At 32.5% G+C, this 17,760-nt stretch overlaps 2 protein-coding genes across 3 annotated transcripts; one reads left to right on the top strand and one right to left on the bottom strand.

Moving 5' to 3' along the window:
• The first annotated feature begins 6,627 nt into the window (after positions 1–6,627).
• On the top strand, positions 6,628–10,370 carry LOC103832883 (phytochrome-associated serine/threonine-protein phosphatase 1). 2 transcript variants are annotated; one of them, XM_033278169.1, is made up of 11 exons: positions 6,628–6,808; positions 6,855–6,967; positions 7,061–7,207; positions 7,308–7,375; positions 7,503–7,560; positions 8,816–8,926; positions 9,040–9,090; positions 9,183–9,326; positions 9,405–9,500; positions 9,590–9,661; positions 10,024–10,370. In XM_033278169.1, the coding sequence occupies exons 2-11, from the start codon at positions 6,887–6,889 to the stop codon at positions 10,105–10,107; spliced, it is 912 nt and encodes a 303-aa protein (XP_033134060.1). In that variant the 5' UTR covers positions 6,628–6,808; positions 6,855–6,886; the 3' UTR covers positions 10,108–10,370. The 2 variants fall into 2 exon arrangements, with proteins under 2 accessions (XP_033134060.1, XP_033134059.1); XM_033278168.1 differs by having other exon boundaries at positions 6,662–6,808; positions 6,849–6,967.
• Positions 10,371–11,258: 888 nt separating this feature from the next.
• Positions 11,259–15,304, bottom strand: LOC103832881 (putative E3 ubiquitin-protein ligase XBAT34). Its single transcript, XM_009108975.2, has 8 exons — positions 13,876–15,304; positions 13,692–13,788; positions 13,028–13,056; positions 12,840–12,934; positions 12,680–12,752; positions 12,190–12,358; positions 11,957–12,042; positions 11,259–11,860 (listed from the first exon to the last, which is right to left on the bottom strand). Exons 1-8 carry the CDS (start codon positions 13,975–13,977, stop codon positions 11,531–11,533), a joined length of 981 nt encoding a protein of 326 aa, XP_009107223.1. The 5' UTR covers positions 13,978–15,304; the 3' UTR covers positions 11,259–11,530.
• Positions 15,305–17,760: the final 2,456 nt, after the last annotated feature.

The raw sequence follows: 17,760 nt of genomic DNA, 5'->3' as shown, positions 1-17,760 counted from the left end.
TGTAAATATAATAATAATGTATCATTTTAAATAATAGTAAATATAATATGGTAATTATAGCTTAGTATTAGTGATTTAATCTGTAAAATATAAATATATTATATCATTTACATACCTATATTATTGATATACCATAGATTTTACCTATTTTTAGCCATGATATATAAATGTTTTATGAGTTATTTGTTATGTTTTAGAGTCATTTTAAAGTATTTACAGGTTCATGAGTGTTTTGGAGATATATGATGATTTTGGGAAATTTTGGAAATAAAGTTAGAAGAAACTTGTAGATGTCCATCGAACAAGCCTAGAGTCGATATTTAGAGTCAACCATTGATCGACCGACAACTCTTATCATCGATCGATGTCGAAGCGCGCAAGGTCCGACCTGGTTCTCAGCCGACTTAAAGCTCAAGTTCCACAACATTAATTTACAGTAATACCCCTAGCCGGCTTTAACCTAATATTTATGTGCTCTGTCATTATTTTGGGCAACATACGCTTTCATACTTTCTACTTTTCACATCAAATCACATTTAAGGTTTTTAGTAGTTTGGAGAAAAGATTCAAGACTCTTTCAAAGATTTGTACTGGAACTCCAGTTTTTCTACCTTATTCTATCTATGCAATTTATTCAAATATTTGTTATGTTCTGCTTTGTTATATCGGAGTAGTTACTCTTATTAGATTTAAGGTTACAAGTAATGTTATGCGGGGTTAGCCCAAAATATAGATACGTTAAGGTGATAAAGATTTCTTTCATAAGAATTTTTATTAATGCTTTTGTTCTAGAGTAGCTAACTAGAACCCTGAACTTATGATAATTAGGCGCAAGCGAAAGTATGGTCTCTTACCTGAATTAATTCCCTTGAGCTAGGATTGCTAGAAACAAACATCGACTGATTTAGACAAACTAGTGAACCTATCGAACAGCTCGGTAATGTTTGACTAGGTAAACATCGAGCGACACTAGTCACATAGCGTCAATCGACGTTCGAACTATATCAACAAGCGACGGCTGAGATGTAGACTTAGATCAATAGGATTTATTCGCACGCAAAAGCTGAAATATTTTGCAATTAAAATTTGTGTTCTAGCTAGGATTAAAAACATTAGCATCTATATCATTATAATCCCTTTTACCTGAAACCTTAAATCTAGCTATTTTTCATAATTGTTTACAGCCAATCAATCAATCAATCGAACAACTGTCATGTTCACCTCTATTATTTACTATTTAATTGTTTGCCTAACTTAATTCATAAACTTGTTATGATTTATTGTTTGCCCTAACTCCTTGTGGATTTAATCCTTAAGTACTACGACTAAACCTCTTCTTTGAGAGAGTAAAACCACTCTTTGGGATAATGTGAGTGATATCAATTATCTATTATACATGTTATCCTTCACTTATAGTTTATACTAAAATGAATAAATTTATAATCAAATTACAGTTATATATTTCTACATGTGTATTAATTCATGTCTTTTTAAAATTCATATTAAAAACTCTCTAAAAATTACCCAATTTGTATTTATTTTTGTATTTCTAATAAATTTTTTTATCGATTGTTATATTAGAATCACATGATAATGATTCAATAGTAAACATTTGATATTGATTTTTTACATTTTTAATTTTAAAATAACAAAACTTAAATTTATTTTGTTTAATACAACTAGGCAATTATAATTTTAAAAATAAAATAGGATATTGGCTGTAAAATTTCAGTAATAGTTTATTAAATTTCATATTTCAGATATATTCCATATTAAAAAACTATATATTTTTAAAAAAATTATTTGAATCCCTGATTTTTAGTTTGTAAATTACAAATATATTATATGTATCACACAGTTATATTGTTCACTATATATGTCACCATTCATATTTTGTTTTGAACCATTTATTTTAAACGAATCACAACTGTTTAGCATTATGTGTTCCTCTTTTACAAACCACAGTTAAACTATATCGCATTATCTAATCCAGTTGAGCCTGGATATATTGTACTGTATAATTTTTATTTTCTGCTCCTTTGTGGACTAAAAAATGTTTCAACCATGATTTTTATTTTCTTGTAGTCTATAATTGTCAAGAGAAAGAGATAACATGACAAAATACCAATTCCTTAGATATTATTTGATAAGTGATTTGTCATGAGTCAATATGAATAATAACATGGCTTAAAGTTAACTGTGACATAAACATTTATATTTTATGTTGATATATATTTGTGGTAAGTTTTTTTTTAAATATGATGATAACTCATAGATCATCATTAATATAACTATAAATAAAATAATAATAGAAATAAAATATAATAATATTTTAAAATTTTCGAAATATTATTTAATTCTATTTATAACTATATCACTTTTATTACTAAAATAATTCTTTCAAATTTTATGCAGTTTTTTCAAATTGTAATTTTCTAATCCCAATACCATACTATTAGTTTCTTTTAATGTCTAAAAGTTTTAGAAATATTATTTAGTTCTTTTTTTTTTGATAATTGTATATCTAAGAAATTTTCTCTTAATTTTGTAGAATATAATTTCAGAAATTGCCACAAATATCATATTCATAATAACACTTTTCATGTTTACACTAACCACTTTTACCTTCACTTTTAATGAAGGGTAAAATACAATTATACCCTTAGGGTTAACTAATCTAAACTTAGGGTTTAAGTTGAAGGGTGGAGTAGGATTTTTGGAATGTGAAATTTATAATTCTAATAAATATATAAATACTTAAGAAATATATAAAAAATTTTAAAAAATAGTTTCAAACATAATTTTCGTTTTCAAAAAGAAATTAAAAAAAAATACAAAAAAAATTCGAAAACATAATTCGAAAACATAATTTTATTTTTTATTTTTTATTTTTATTTAAATAATGATTTATTATATATATAAATAACAAGGGCATAAGAGTCTTTTACCACTTAATAAAGAAGATATTTTTGAAAATATCTCATTAGTGGTGGTAAAAATGAAAAGTGGTACCATGAAAGTGGTAAACTTGTAATTTTCCCTATAATTTAATATATTTTAACCAAAAGAAATAGATAAAAAATCTTTTGAAGTTAATTTCAAATATTACATATATATTATCAAATATAAATTGAAATAAAATTATTTATTTTTATCTTAATTTAAATATAATAAAATAGTATTTAAAATTGACAAAATTATATTTTAAAATATATTTTAAAATTTTAAAATTTTATTTCTGCACATCCCGTATACTATATTTGCGAAATGATTTTGCCACATGTTCGTTCTACAATCAATTTCACAAAACAAATATGACATGGCTACTGAAATTGATGACATGTCTTATAGCTTAATATGACATGGACAATTAAATTTAATGTTAATTTATATTTTTGGTAAACTTTTTAAAATATGGTAATAACTTATATATTACATTTAATGTCAATTTATATTTTTGAAAATTTTTTTAGAATATGAGAATGACTCATAAATCATCATTAAAATAAATATATTCAAATATGACATTATAAATTTCGAAATATAATTTAATTATATATTTTAAATTATACAATTTTATTACTAAAATTTTTAAAAATGTATTGAATTTTTTTTTAGAAAATTATAAAAATTTAATCGTAAAATTATTATTTTCTTATATATCTACAAATTTTATAAATATTGTTTAATTTTAATTGTTTGGTAATTATGCAACTTTTACAAATTTATTTAATATATTTAATTAAAATAAATAAATAGAAAAATCTATCTATGATTATAATTTCAAATATGCATATTCTTAAATATAATTTTTATGTTTAATTAAATCAAATTTATTTTAAAATATTGATACGAAAAAGAAAATTTACAATATTAAAAAAAATTATTTTAAAATATAATTTATATTTATCTGTTAAAAATATTTGAAATTTTTTATTGCACATGGTGCAGGAAGACACCTAATGGTATATGAAAAGATGTAGTCAATATGTAAATGTAAGTTTGTTGAAAACAAATGTAAATGTAAGTAAAGATATTTAAAGAAAATATTTGTTTTTATCCTGTACCATTCACTGTTTTAAAATAAAAGTAATTATTTTATTTTTGTTAAACAGAAAAAAATAATTCTTCAACAGATTTTCCTAGTAGTTAAACTAACAATAATGATTAAGCTTGCTTAACGGTCTGCGTCAAGGTGATCCCCTCTCGCCGTTTCTATTTGTGCTGTGTACAGAAGGGCTCACACACCTATTGAATAGGGCAGAAAGATTAAGCTTGCTTAACGGCTTGAAGTTTGTTGATGAGGGGCCCTCAGTCCACCATTTGCTGTTTGCCGACGACAGTTTGTTTATGTGCAAAGCGTCTGAAAATCAAGCTAGGACTCTGAACCAAGTGCTCGAGGTGTATGGCTGTGCAACAGGACAGACGATCAACTTGCAGAAATCAGCCATATCCTTTGGATCTAAGGTTGATCCTGCTGTAAAACTTGCGATTCAGAGGGTGTTGGGTATCTCAAATGAAGGAGGTTCAAGCAAATATCTGGGGCTGCCGGAATGCTTTAGCGGCTCTAAGATAGAGCTACTAGGCTACTTAAAAGGAAGGGTAAATGGTAGACTGAACGCTTGGTACCTAAGGAAGCTATCACAAGGCGGCAAAGAAATTTTATTAAAGACGTCAGCATCGGCCCTGCCTGTTTTTGCGATGTCAGTCTTTAAACTCCCGAAAACAATCTGTGCCAACATGTCCAGTGCCATGGCGAATTTCTGGTGGGGATCAGATGCGCACATCAGGAAAATCCATTGGATAGCTTGGGAGAAGCTTTGCTTGCCAAAGGAGAGTGGTGGAATGGGATTTAGGGACTTGGAAGCCTTCAATCAGGCGTTGCTGGCTAAACAGGCGTGGAAAGTTCTTACTTTCCCCCACTGCTTGTTGGCCCAACTCCTCAAAAGCAGATACTTCCCAAGATCTAACTTTTTGGAGGCCAAACTGGGTGACAAACCTTCTTTTGCTTGGAGAAGTTTGTTGTTTGGGAGGGAATTGATACTTAAAGGCTTGCAGAAACGAGTTGGCGATGGAAACTCTATACACGTTTGGACGGATAAATGGGTCGAAGATGAAGCTGATGGGTACGGCATGAGAGCTCCCTGGATAAAAAATTGTACATTCAATGTGAATTTGAGGGTAAGGGAGTTGATTGATTTCCAAAATAGAAGATGGAATATTCAGGCATTGGAAGAGGTTTTTGTGCCTTCAGACATCCAAACTCTTTTGAAGAACCAACCAGTGACGTCTAAAGAAGATTTCTGGGTGTGGAAGTTTAACAAATCTGGGGCTTACTCTGTTAAATCAGGGTATTGGCTAGCGGCCCAGGAAAAGAGCAAAGAGATACGTCAAGTAGCGGAAGCTCTTCCATCCCTCAACAGCCTGAAATCTCAAATCTGGAAAGTGCAGACGGCCCCTAAGATAAGAACTTTTGTATGGAAAGCCGTGTCTCAAGCCCTGCCGGTTGCTGATCTACTAATGGAAAGGGGAATGAAGTGCGATGATAGATGTCAGCTGTGTGGCTTTGAAGGGGAATCAGTGAACCATATACTCTTTTCCTGCCACCTCCCTAGGAAGTGTTGGGCGGTATCCAATATTCCTTCTCCTCGGGGTGGGTTCAGCGATCATTCGATCTATGAAAACATCGCATACCTCCTGAAGGTTTGTAAGGATGTAAGGTTCGATGTTGAAACCAACAGAAGCTGGCCGTGGGTCCTATGGTACTTATGGAAGAACAGAAATGCCTTTATCTTTGAAGGAAAATTGTTTGAAGCAGAGGAAATCATAAAGAAAGCCAAAGAAGAAGCTGATGTCTGGTTTGTGGCTCAACAAGTTCAGAGTGGAATGGACCAAGTGGAGGCAGGCATGATAGAGAAGGGAGGACTAGGTAATGCTCCAAAAATCACCAAAGGATGGGTCCTTTGCGAGTTTGACATGGACTGGTCCAAAGGTCTTGGGCTAATGGGGGCGGCGTGGATAGTGAAAGATGAGAAGGGAAGCGTTCTACTTCATAGTAGGAGGGCTTTCTCGGATGTGAAGTCGATCAATGAGGCTAAGGTACAGGTCTGGTTGTGGGTTGTAGAAAGTATGAAGAGTTTGAGGAAGAAGAAGGTGATCTTTCTTTCAACCTTTGGGGATATTGTTGAGGCAATAGAGAAACCCGCCAAGTGGCCTAACTTACAGTTTGAAGCTACAGAGATTAAGAGAGAGCTGCAGTCTCTCGAGGCGTGGGAGTTAAGGATTGGACTTTTGGCTTCAGTTAGATGTGCCTCTTTCATCGCTCAGAGTGTCAGGCAACTAGGTATGGTGCAGTCTTATGTAGCGGTTAGCCATCCACGTTGGTTGGATCATTTGTATGTGAATGAAAGTGGAGCATCTGTTAGCTAACAGAGTCATGGAGAATTCTTTTTGGTCCACCCTTGTTGGGTGTTGATGTTGATTGTGTAGGTAGTTATCCTAACTGTTTTTTTGGGAGGGTTGTGGAGATGTATTGTGATATGCTCATGATGGTTGTAAAAGCTTTTTGGTATATATAAAGTTTCAATTTGGGAAAAAAAAAAAAAAAAACTAACAATAATGATATAATAAATGTGATGCAAAATAAGTGATGTTTGATGTGTCACTAAAAAAGAGAGACGGATCCGAGTTTGAAGACCAAATTGGGTTTTGGGTCAGACATTGGTTTGTTCCTCGTGTCTCTTTACGTAACCCTAAACGAAACGAAACCAAGGCGGAGAGAGCAATGCTCTGTTAGATCCAAATCCGAAGAGAGAGAGAGAGAGAGAGAGAGAGAGAGAGAGAGAGAGAGAGAGAGAGAGAGAGAGAGAGAGAGGCCAAAATCATAATGGATTTAGATCAGTGGATATCCAAGGTCAAAGACGGCCAACATCTCTCCGAAGACGAGCTTCACCTCCTCTGCGAATACGTACCTTCCTACCCTCCCCCTTCGAATCTTCTGCGATTCTAGACTTCTCAACGGTTGATTTGGTAACGTTTATATGGTGGTGGTGTTTAACAGGTGAAAGAGATTCTGATTGAGGAATCAAACGTACAACCTGTCAACAGTCCTGTCACCGTCTGTGGTGATATCCATGGCCAGTTTCACGATCTTATGAAGCTTTTCCAGACCGGTGGTCATGTTCCCGAGACTAACTACATTTTTATGGTAATGAACTTACTGCTCTTCTTCTTGTTTTATTTTTTTTGGGGGCACATCAATCAGTATGATGTTGAATACTTAGGAGGTTTCTATTTGCTTTTCTCAGGGAGATTTCGTTGACAGAGGTTACAACAGTCTTGAGGTTTTCACTATTCTTTTGCTTCTCAAATCAAGGTATGCTTTTTTTGAAACTCTTTTAATAAGCTCATGTTTTCTGTCTCACTGTATATGTCATAGTTCTCGTGAGAATGCTCTTTAAGCTGTTAAACACACTGCTCCGTTGAGCTCTTTAATGTTGCAGATATCCAGCCCATATCACACTTTTGCGTGGGAATCATGAAAGCAGACAGCTTACTCAGGTATGTTTTATTCTGTTTCCCTGATGTTTATTGTTGCAATGCTCTTCACGCAGTTCCTAGGAGATAAGTTAGTTTTGAATTTAATTGGATCCGAAAGTTATATATGTACATGTGGTAATGTCATGCCAGACGTAGACATGGATGTTAACTAATATGCGTTTTAGGAAAATTTTGCAATGCTTTAGTAACATGATCCTTTGCACCCATGAGTTTTCTTGTTGGAAGCTGTGTTTTAAAAGGCGCATGGCGCTCTAAGGCGATGAGGTTGGAGCCATGCGCCTTGCGCCATGGCAGTCCAAGGCGCTCGCCTTATAGATAGTACACATTCAAACATATAATAGTAGTATAGAGCTACAGAGGAACTTAGAAATGCATTGATAGTTTCCTAGGTTAGAAGCATGTGTACGTGGTAGCTCTACACACTATAACTGTATGGTTATGTACAAAAGATAGTTATAGAGTAGTTCAGACAGTTAGAGTCGTGTACAATCTAATATAGTCAGCTATACCAGTTAGTCATATACACACTAATACAGTCACCTATATACTCATTGATAAAATCCAATAACTAAAACAGAGAACTTGAAAACTAAAAATCTAAGCTTCATGTTGTAAGGGTCTTTAAAGGGTTGGTCAGAGTAGTTGTTACATGGTTTTCAAGATGTTTTAAGGGTTTGGTAAAAGTAGTTTTTAATAGAAACTACAAAGCAGGCTTTTGAAGCGCTTAAGGCGCATTGTAGTTAAGCCAAAGGCGCAGTATGGCGAGCGCCTTACGGACTTAGCCTCGCCTTAGAGGTCTATGGCGGTGGGACCGTCGCCTTACTGCGCCTTGCGCCTTTGCACAAAAGGCGATCGCCTTTTTAAACAAAGGTTGGAAGTTCTTGATGTATGTCTATTCCTACTTAATATCTCATAATTTTTGTCAGTGAAGAAGATTGTATGATATTCTGTTGTATTCTGAACACTTTTTGTGGTAAATCTTCAATATGATTAAGCTGAGGAGTATACCTATTCCAGTATCTGGTGACAGTTATGATTATATATTCTTACATTAGTGACAAGTCTTGGGATGTTTGTAATCAAATAATCCAAGACAACCACTGTAAGTGTAAATATGAAATGATGCTGTTTTGCATACTTTCTTCCTGCTCGCTGTTCTCGTTTAATTGTTCTTGTTTAGTTTTTTGCTACGCTTTGTTTGTGTTCCTGCAGGTTCATTTTTGATAAAGTTGTTGTCTTAAACTATATTTGCTAGGTCTATGGTTTCTATGACGAATGCCAAAGGAAGTACGGTAATGCTAATGCTTGGAGATACTGCACGGATGTGTTTGACTATCTTACTCTTTCCGCTATTATAGATGGCACTGTAAGTATTTTCCTCATGATCTTTGGCATTGTATTATGATGTATTTTCTCTTAGACTTATATGAATGTACAAGTTGTATATTATATTTAAAAAGTATTGCTTCCTCGGTGTAGGTTCTATGTGTTCATGGTGGCCTTTCACCAGATGTACGGACAATTGACCAGGTCAAAAAGTGCTGCTTTTTCTATTAATCGTTTTCTTGTTTTCACCCTGAATGATTAGAATCTCATACTTCAGATCTTATTTTGTCCTCTAGATAAGATTGATTGATCGAAATTGCGAAATCCCGCATGAAGGACCATTCTGTGATCTTATGTGGAGCGATCCTGAAGATATTGAAACATGGGCTGTAAGTCCACGTGGCGCTGGTTGGCTTTTCGGGTCCAGGGTTACCACTGAGGTATGTTTGTTTCTTGTTGTTGAAAATTTCAATTAATCTGTTAAGAAACACTTCTTTAACTTTGGCTTTTGTGTGCAGTTTAACCATATAAACAATCTTGAACTAGTATGTCGCGCACATCAGCTTGTCCAAGAAGGTCTCAAGTACATGTTCCAAGACAAAGGACTTGTAACTGTAAGTGTGGTGCTTCTTTTGATTCATTTTTTTGAAGTATAATAATCTGCTTGGTGATGTTTCTTCTCTTTAAATTTTTGTGTGTGAAGGTGTGGTCTGCACCTAACTACTGCTACCGCTGTGGGAATGTGGCTTCTATGTTGAGCTTCAATGACAACATGGCAAGTCACTTGTTTCCTCTTTTTCTACTGATGTACCATTATCTCGTGTTTCATGTTCTTACACCTATCTCTAAACAAGAGGGGTCTCAGTTTACGCGTAACCCTTTTGTATCTATTAAGTTGCTCCTTTTGGTGCTTGTCTCTCTAACCCAAACATGAACGAACTTCTTGTTTATGGAAGTTAGACAGGTAGTTCTTGTGAGATTGTTAGAACTATATTTTTGACTTTTATATATATGTGAAATGACCTAGTTGGTTTGTAGAATCTCTGTGCCTGAATCGATTGTTCTTCTGTAGAACTATTCTGGAAAGTGTTTAGGATCTGATCCAGTCCTCACTGACGGTTATGCTTTTAATACCAGGAAAGGGACGTGAAGTTCTTCACGGAGACAGAAGAGAACAATCAAATGAGAGGGCCAAGAACAGGTGTTCCTTACTTCCTGTGATGATCCTACATTGTTAGTCTCATATTGTTCTGACGAAGTTAGCGCCATTACCGTTGGCTTATGTTCTTGCAAGGTATATCTTCTCATGTTGTGTTTACACTTCCATTGTTTTTACGTCTTCTTTTGGAAACAAACACATTTTCTTGTGGAATTGATCGTCACTTTAGCAATTCTAGTGGTTTTGATGCAGTTTTTTTAACTTTGATCTCTGACTCTGGACGTTGTTATACATGTGTTCTGTATGTAAGACCAATCTTCTCATCCATCCCCTCTTTGTTTTGTGCGGTTAAGTTTCGGTTATTGCTGGATTGATTAAATCATGAAACCGTCAAAGTTCAGTAATAAATAATTCACCAAACGAAATGTATAATTAGCAGTAATGCTAGATTTGGGTCGGGTATTTCAGTAGCCCTCAGGTTTATTTGCATTGGATACTTTATTATTTTGTCTAACAAACTGAAGATCCTCCAGATCCATATCTGAAAGTATTTGACAAATATTTAAATTATTCGAATATATTCAAATGATCAAAAAATTAATGTAGTTAGTAATTTTCATATAAATATTTGAATTATCAGTATAATTGATTTTATGTATGTATAAATATTTAATATTTATAGATATCTATAATATTTTTTGTTTAGACTGGTGTGATTGGTGATCATTCTGAAAAGAAGAGCAACGAATAAGAAATGAACGTAGAGAAATAAAATTGCAGAAATGAAAATGAATTGTTGTTCTATCTCATATTTAACAAGGAATAATTTTATTCTTTATTTTTCTACAAAAAAAAAGAATAGTAGGATACGAAAAAGAAATATTATTCCTGATAATTTTTTTTTAGGAATGTTAGAGAGACACTATTCACATATTTTGTTAGTTGGATATACAGACCCCCGATTGTTGTGTAGGTTGTAGTCTTGTAGAGGCTTTATACTTGTGTAAATTTTCATCAAAACCAAATTTTGTCAATCAATTTTTTAAAACCTTTGAAATCTTCAATTTAAAAACTATTTTTGAAATTATTCTTTTTGTTGTTCACCTTTTTTTAAACTACTTTTAGAAAACTTTATAAGTTTTTCCTTTACCACTTCTTATAAAGTTGTCATGATTCACATTCTTTTTTTTGTTCATTTCAACCCAAATAAAACAGACAACACTTGAATTATAGCAAAATGATTATCTTCTATATAATTTGAAAGGGAGAGAGTATATAGAAAACAAAAACCATCTAATGAAACCCAGACGTTCAAACATAATAAAAGCCCAAGATTAACAAAACCAAACATAAAGTTGGAAAAAAAAAGACAAAGAAAATTGATAACTGAGTCGTAAACGAAGCCAGTGCGGACATGAATGGTGAGGATCTTCGAGTCATAGAGGAGATAAGATGATTAGTTTTGTCTTCCTTTTTTTTTTCTGTTCAAACATGATATAACTTAATGACCTGATCAATGCTGGCACGACATATAGGACATTTCTTGTTTTTGATCTCTTTCAAGCAAGAAACGCATCCAGCGACATGTCCGCATGGCACACATGCTGCTTCCGATGACGCATCCTCACAAATCACACACACTCCAGATCCTCCACCACTTCCTTTACTCTCATAGGCTGCACAAGAGAATGATGGATAGTGAACAGAACCGTCTTCTGTTTCCACCGTTACGGCTCTCGGTAGAGGAACTGATGGCGTAACCTCATTGGAAATGATATCTTCAGTTGTTTTCATAAACATTGGAGGATTCATTGGCTGTATAAATTTCCAATTATTATCAAATGAGTCAGAGAGACACACAAGTATGAAATATCTTGACTTCCTAAGTTGTATCATTATGGCAAAACATACCTGTGGAGTTCCTTTACATGCCTCACAAAACGAGTTCAGATGTTTTATGTCGCCCTTGGTTGCTGCTGCCAGCTTAAGTCGCATTTCTAAAAAAAAATTGAGGTCAAAACGGAAAAATATAAATAATGTTTTCAATTAAAGGTTGAAGCATCAAGTAAAAGAAGAATAGCTTTCTATGGTTACTAAATATTTTTTAAAGCAAGAATAGGGAATAAAAAACTATATACACTTACGCCTATCGACTTGAGCCCAACGCCTAGCGTGAGAAATGTATCCCCTTTTTCTCTGCTTCTTGAGCCTTGAGGAGTTACAAACAATCATCACTGAAGCATCAGACTGATCTGATCCAAGCTCCTCCAAGTTTGCTTTCCACAAAGGAATCTCCTTCATGGGTTTTGCATCCTAGTTATATACACATCATAACAGTTTCATAAGTATAATGGATCGTGTATCTTCTCAGTTCTCATTAGCCACTTTCTTACATTTTACTGTTCGTTTTTCTAATCTTGGCCTAAGTGGTCTCTTAGGTTCGCAATTTAACCTATCATGAAGCATGTTTCATGCAAAGTTTATGTCATTATAAGACTTTTTAGTCTATCATGTATTTATTTATGCTTTTAATTTAAAAGTCTTTAGTAAACAAAAAACAGTTTCATAAGTATAGTAATATCAAAACTTGGAAACAAATCCTAGTTTCATAAGAGAAAGGATTATATTTAGTACCTGAAGACTAGCATACACAACTAACTCCAACTTCAAAGGGTTTCGAGAATCAGTTGGTACGATAACAACCCATCTGCAAAAACACAAGTCCTAAAGCAGATTCATATTCATGTGCAACAGTAAGAAAGACAAGAAACAAATAAAAAAGAAGGATACTCACACTTTTCTTGAAAGAAGCTGATCAGGAGAACATAATTCAAGAAAGCTGGGGCCATAAAGTTCACGCATCCAGCCAGAGAACAAGCAGATGCGACTCTGCATAATCAAACAGTTTAAAAAGCGTATTAAATCATAAAACGTCTCATGCTGTTTACTCCTTTATTATAGAAATAGGTGTTATTAGCATACCTCGATGGCGCGTACAGTATCGCTGTAACCTTTAGCCAAAGCCGTGCTTAGAACCTTTTAAAAAAGGCATTCGCCTAGGGCCCCTAAATTTTGTAGAAATTTTAGGGCCTCAAATTATAAAAAAAAAATACTTTTACATGGTAGTTAACATATTCTATTAGTTACATTTTTATTTTTATTTGAATTTAAATTGGACTTTTGTTTAAAGTAACTAGGTTTGTAATCATTTTTGCTATATTTTAAATAAAACTATAAAGATTCTACTTCTAAAAAACTATAAATATTTGATCACATTGCTCTTTTTTTTATATGCTATGAGTTAGATTTATTTTATATATTTATGAGAATTTGATAAAGAAAATATAATATTTTTAATATATAGTTTATTATAGTTAATTTAAATGCTAAGATTTACATTTTTGACAGCTACCAACATTTCAATCAAAAATTTATATCTTTGTATTTATATTACAAATTCATACTTTTTGTTCATGATTAAAATTTTTATTTTATAAAATTTTGGTGAAGAAAATTTAGAAAACGTTTATGTAATAATTCAAAACTTTTGAGTGTTATATATATATATATATATTATTAAAATATATCATGTAAAATATATTTTTGAACTCGCCTCGGGCCTCCGAAAACCTTCGCACGGCACTGCCTTTAGCCCTAGCAACCTTAAGAGTTTCTGCTACATCACATAGCTCTGCTTCTGCACAAGCCAAGATTAGTGGCGTTCTTCCATCTTTATCAGCCCACTACATCCAAAACGCACAGTTGCAACTGATAAAAACGAAATCTTACAATTATAAAGATGTGAAGATGGGACTAGAAAGAAGAAAAACCTCGAGTCCTGCCCCTTCATGGCAATGGGATTTGATACTTTCGACATCGTTGTGATTCACTTTTTGAAATAGCATCTCGTCTTTAAGCTGTTGTTGCCCCATTTTACTAAAAAATTGGTTTTATCACGATGATTAAACAATTAAAAAAGGGGATATATATATAGAAGAATTCTTTAAGAAAAAAGAAGAATATATATAATATAATATACAAGGAAACTACTAAGAAAATAAAAAGTACTTTCCTCACTAAAAATAAATGATTTTCTCTTCTTTTTCTTTTCTTTCTAAATGATGAAGTGTCCGAGAAAATAAAGAATTTGACTTTTAATTTAGTTTTTTTTTTTGGTGTAAATGTTAAGAGAACTTTTAATTCAGTTGTCCGCATAAAAATAGTATCTAAAAATAAAAATTAATTACTAATTATATATATATATCTAATATTAAATAATTATGGAAAGGTCGTTGAGGAAGATGCTGACGGGACTAAAATACATTTGATCAAAACAAGTTAATGGTGATATTTGTTATTCAAGTTTCATCGGGCCAGATGATTATTGTTCCCAACGATGACCAGGTAGTTATCAGTCTCGACAATTATATTTCAAGTTTGGTTCAAATTCAACAAATGCAGGCAAAAGAAAAAGGTGATTAGTCCATTTCTCGTCGTTTCTGTTTTAATTTTTTTGTTTGTTTAGAAGTTAAATATTTATGTTTAACTTTATATAGTCAAATTTAGTTTTTTTAGTTCTGAACTTCTGATACTAGAATTTGGTACTTTTATTTAAATTCATGGTTTATGATTTCTTTTCACTTTGTATGTATATAAGTATCAAAAGAAAGAAACATAAGTAGTCAAAAACATATATATATTTCTTAAGTAAAAAAAAGAAAGCTAAGAAGGTTCGTGGAAATATCATGACTACTTAGCAAAGACGTGTCTGACAATTTCAAAAGTTGACTTGGGACACAGAGCAAGGCCAAAATATCATGACTTCTCCTTGGCAACGAAGTGTAGTTCAAACCACTTGGAGTTGAATGGTCAGAGGAGACCAAAAGTCTTTATAATTCACATATTTGGTGAGAATTTGTTTCTAGCAAATAAAAATGGATTAACTGCTGAAATGTCTTTTAAATTCAATAATTATATTTTATTTGAATCTAAATAATTAATGGAATATGATCGGTTAATTTTGACATAAGCAGGGCTGGGCAAAAAACCTGGATCCGAAGAACATAACCGAACCCGATCCAAAAAATTAGTACCAAACCCAAACTGAAATTGATTAAATATCCGAACGGATCTAAAATTATGGTATTTAAATAATTGAAACCGAATCCGATCCAAACCGAATTATTTTAGGTATCCGAATGTATCCGAAATAGATTTATAAACCTATATATTAATTATATTTAGATTTAATGTATATTAAAAAAATCAAAAATATATTTGGTACTTTTAACTTATCCAAAATACTTGAAAATGTATACAAATAATCAAAAGTAAATGTCTAAAATAGTTAAAGTATACTCAAAATATCAAAAATACTTAAAATATTTATTTATTCTCTATCCAATTCAAACCAAACCAATTTATATGTTAAGTTTAGATATTTTGATATATGTTATTCAAATTTATATATAATATATTATTTTGTTTATAGATTTTCAGTAATTTAAAATATATAATGAATTTTAAAAATTTTAAAATAATTTAAATGAGTTATGCGAACCCGAACCGAACCCGCAAAGATCCAAACCGAACCCGAACTGAAATTTAGAAATACCCGAATGGAACTGAAATATTTGACCTGGAAAACCCGAAACCCAAATAGACCCAAACCGAATCTAAATCTGAATAGGTACCCGAACGCCAACTCCTAGACAAAAGTATGAAAATAAACAAAATTTGACCATAAAAAGAAAGAAAATTAAGTATTTTAGGCCAACCATTCACAACATAGTACTCGTTAATCAGTTTTTCATCTAATTACCTTCATTTGTGACGTGCACCACGACTGAAGCTTTATCCCAAAAATTCCTTCGACTGAATTCTTAAAATGTTTCTACTTTTATAAGCATTCAGATTTTTTTTTACACTATTATTTTGAAGCAGTTTGGAGTTTTGTTAAGGTCTGGTTATTTTATTGATGTTTTGATTTGAGTTTATAAAAAATAGTTCAACAAAATACCTTTTATAAACACTTTGATTTGTGTTTTTCTTTGTTGGTCATATATTTCTCGAAATACAATGGAACGATAGCAGGGTTCATATATTTCTCGAAACATATGAGAATAAAATGAAAAAAATAAATTGGCATACTGATCCTTTAAAAAAAGTGAGTAAAACGCGAATTAGAAATGAATTTCGAACAACAACTGGTCAAAATCCAAAATGGCTTCCATTGAAAAAAAGTTCTATTTTATAAAAAACTGTACGACATTTATCGCCGATTGGGCTGTATGACTGGAGTTTCATTTCACGAGACCACTAAAGCTATTCAAATGGATGATGAATGATTGAATGATCGTATTCAGGTAATCTTTGAACATCATATCCATCTGCTTTTTTTTTATTAGAAAAGTATAACATATTTTTTTTCAATTTAGGAAATACATGATGCTTCAAAGCTCCGGGCACACCCCCTCACCGATCTCGCCAAATTGGATTGGATTTTTTTAGGCAAACATATTTCAATCAATGATGGATACTATCCAGGTTCTGGAGTGGATCAGAATAGGGAGTATGAGCCAGTTACCGAGAATGAATACGACACTGTGAATCTAGAAGATGATTTTGATGTGCCTTCAAGAAACCAAAACGAAACACCATCTTCCTACAACCAGAGTTCCGAACAGGTGTACGGAAACACTTCGCGTAGTTCATCTTCAGCACGTAAACAAGGAACAACAAATGCTTCATATGACTGTGTGACAAATGAAGCTTACATGAAACAAATAAAACTTTATGAACGAGCCCAAGATAACAAGCTTGAAGGTGCAATTGTCTCATTAACACTCCCTGGTCTTCAATATGAGTCATTGTTATATTAGGGACCAGTGACTGTGCTTCAAAGTAATGAGACACATGCATGTGTTTATCTTACACTACCCGACGATGATGATAGAACTAAATATCTCGAACGAATGACATGAATCAGTCAAGAAGTTGAATAAGAAAATTCAAAATTGAATAATTTTCTTTTGTATGATTTTAATTCATGTTTGATTTTATGTTTCTTATTTATCAAATAATATTTACTTATTTTAATAAATTACTGTTTTTTGTTAGAAAGAAGCATTTTATCGAATGCTTGAAGATGATGAAACAAAAGATGGAAGCACTAAGTTTGGAGAATCCTTCATCGATCCTTATTCTGTGAGTATAGAAAGGCAACGAATGAACCTAGATTCAGAAAGCGGTCAAAGATATGTGTATGAATTACTTCATGGCCACGATGTACAATGCTATAACATAATTCGAATGTATCCACAGGTATACATTCAGTTATATGAAAAGCTTAAGGAGAATTATCAGTTGAAGGAGACTGATAACGTAGGCATCGAGAAAAGTGTTGCAATATTCCTTAATATATGTGCTCAAAATGTAACTCAGAGGTATATGTTGGGAAGATATTCGGTCATTCGTAGGAAATTCCATGAAGTGTTGAGTGTTCTCGAAAAAATGGCGGTTCATTTGCTTAGACCTGGTCCATATGAGCTCACGCAACCTCATCCTAGGTTACAATCCAATAAAATTATTGGCTTACTTTAAAAGATTTATTAATGCAATAGATTGAACACATGTTTATGTCACTAAGATTCAGAAAAGTATTTGAATAGAAAAAGTGATACTAGTATGAATGTTTTAGCTGTATGCAATATGGA

This window comes from Brassica rapa, chromosome A08 (genome assembly GCF_000309985.2).
Source record: "Brassica rapa cultivar Chiifu-401-42 chromosome A08, CAAS_Brap_v3.01, whole genome shotgun sequence".
NCBI lineage: Eukaryota > Viridiplantae > Streptophyta > Magnoliopsida > Brassicales > Brassicaceae > Brassica > Brassica rapa.
This window is presented reverse-complemented; position numbering and strand designations above follow the sequence as displayed.

Bases quoted from the DNA above. Each gene is read 5' to 3' on its own strand.
- LOC103832881 (XM_009108975.2), bottom strand. From the start codon at position 13,977: ATGGGGCAACAACAGCTTAAAGACGAGATGCTATTTCAAAAAGTGAAT. The intron at 13,789-13,875 runs GTTTTTCTTCTT...TTTTGGATGTAG, and splicing joins ATGAAGGGGCAGGACTCGAG to TGGGCTGATAAAGATGGAAG. The intron at 11,861-11,956 runs GTATGTTTTGCC...AAATTTATACAG, and splicing joins CATGTAAAGGAACTCCACAG to CCAATGAATCCTCCAATGTT.
- LOC103832883 (XM_033278169.1), top strand. From the start codon at position 6,887: ATGGATTTAGATCAGTGGATATCCAAGGTCAAAGACGGCCAACATCTC. The intron at 7,376-7,502 runs GTATGCTTTTTT...TTAATGTTGCAG, and splicing joins CTTTTGCTTCTCAAATCAAG to ATATCCAGCCCATATCACAC. The intron at 9,501-9,589 runs GTAAGTGTGGTG...TTGTGTGTGAAG, and splicing joins AAGACAAAGGACTTGTAACT to GTGTGGTCTGCACCTAACTA.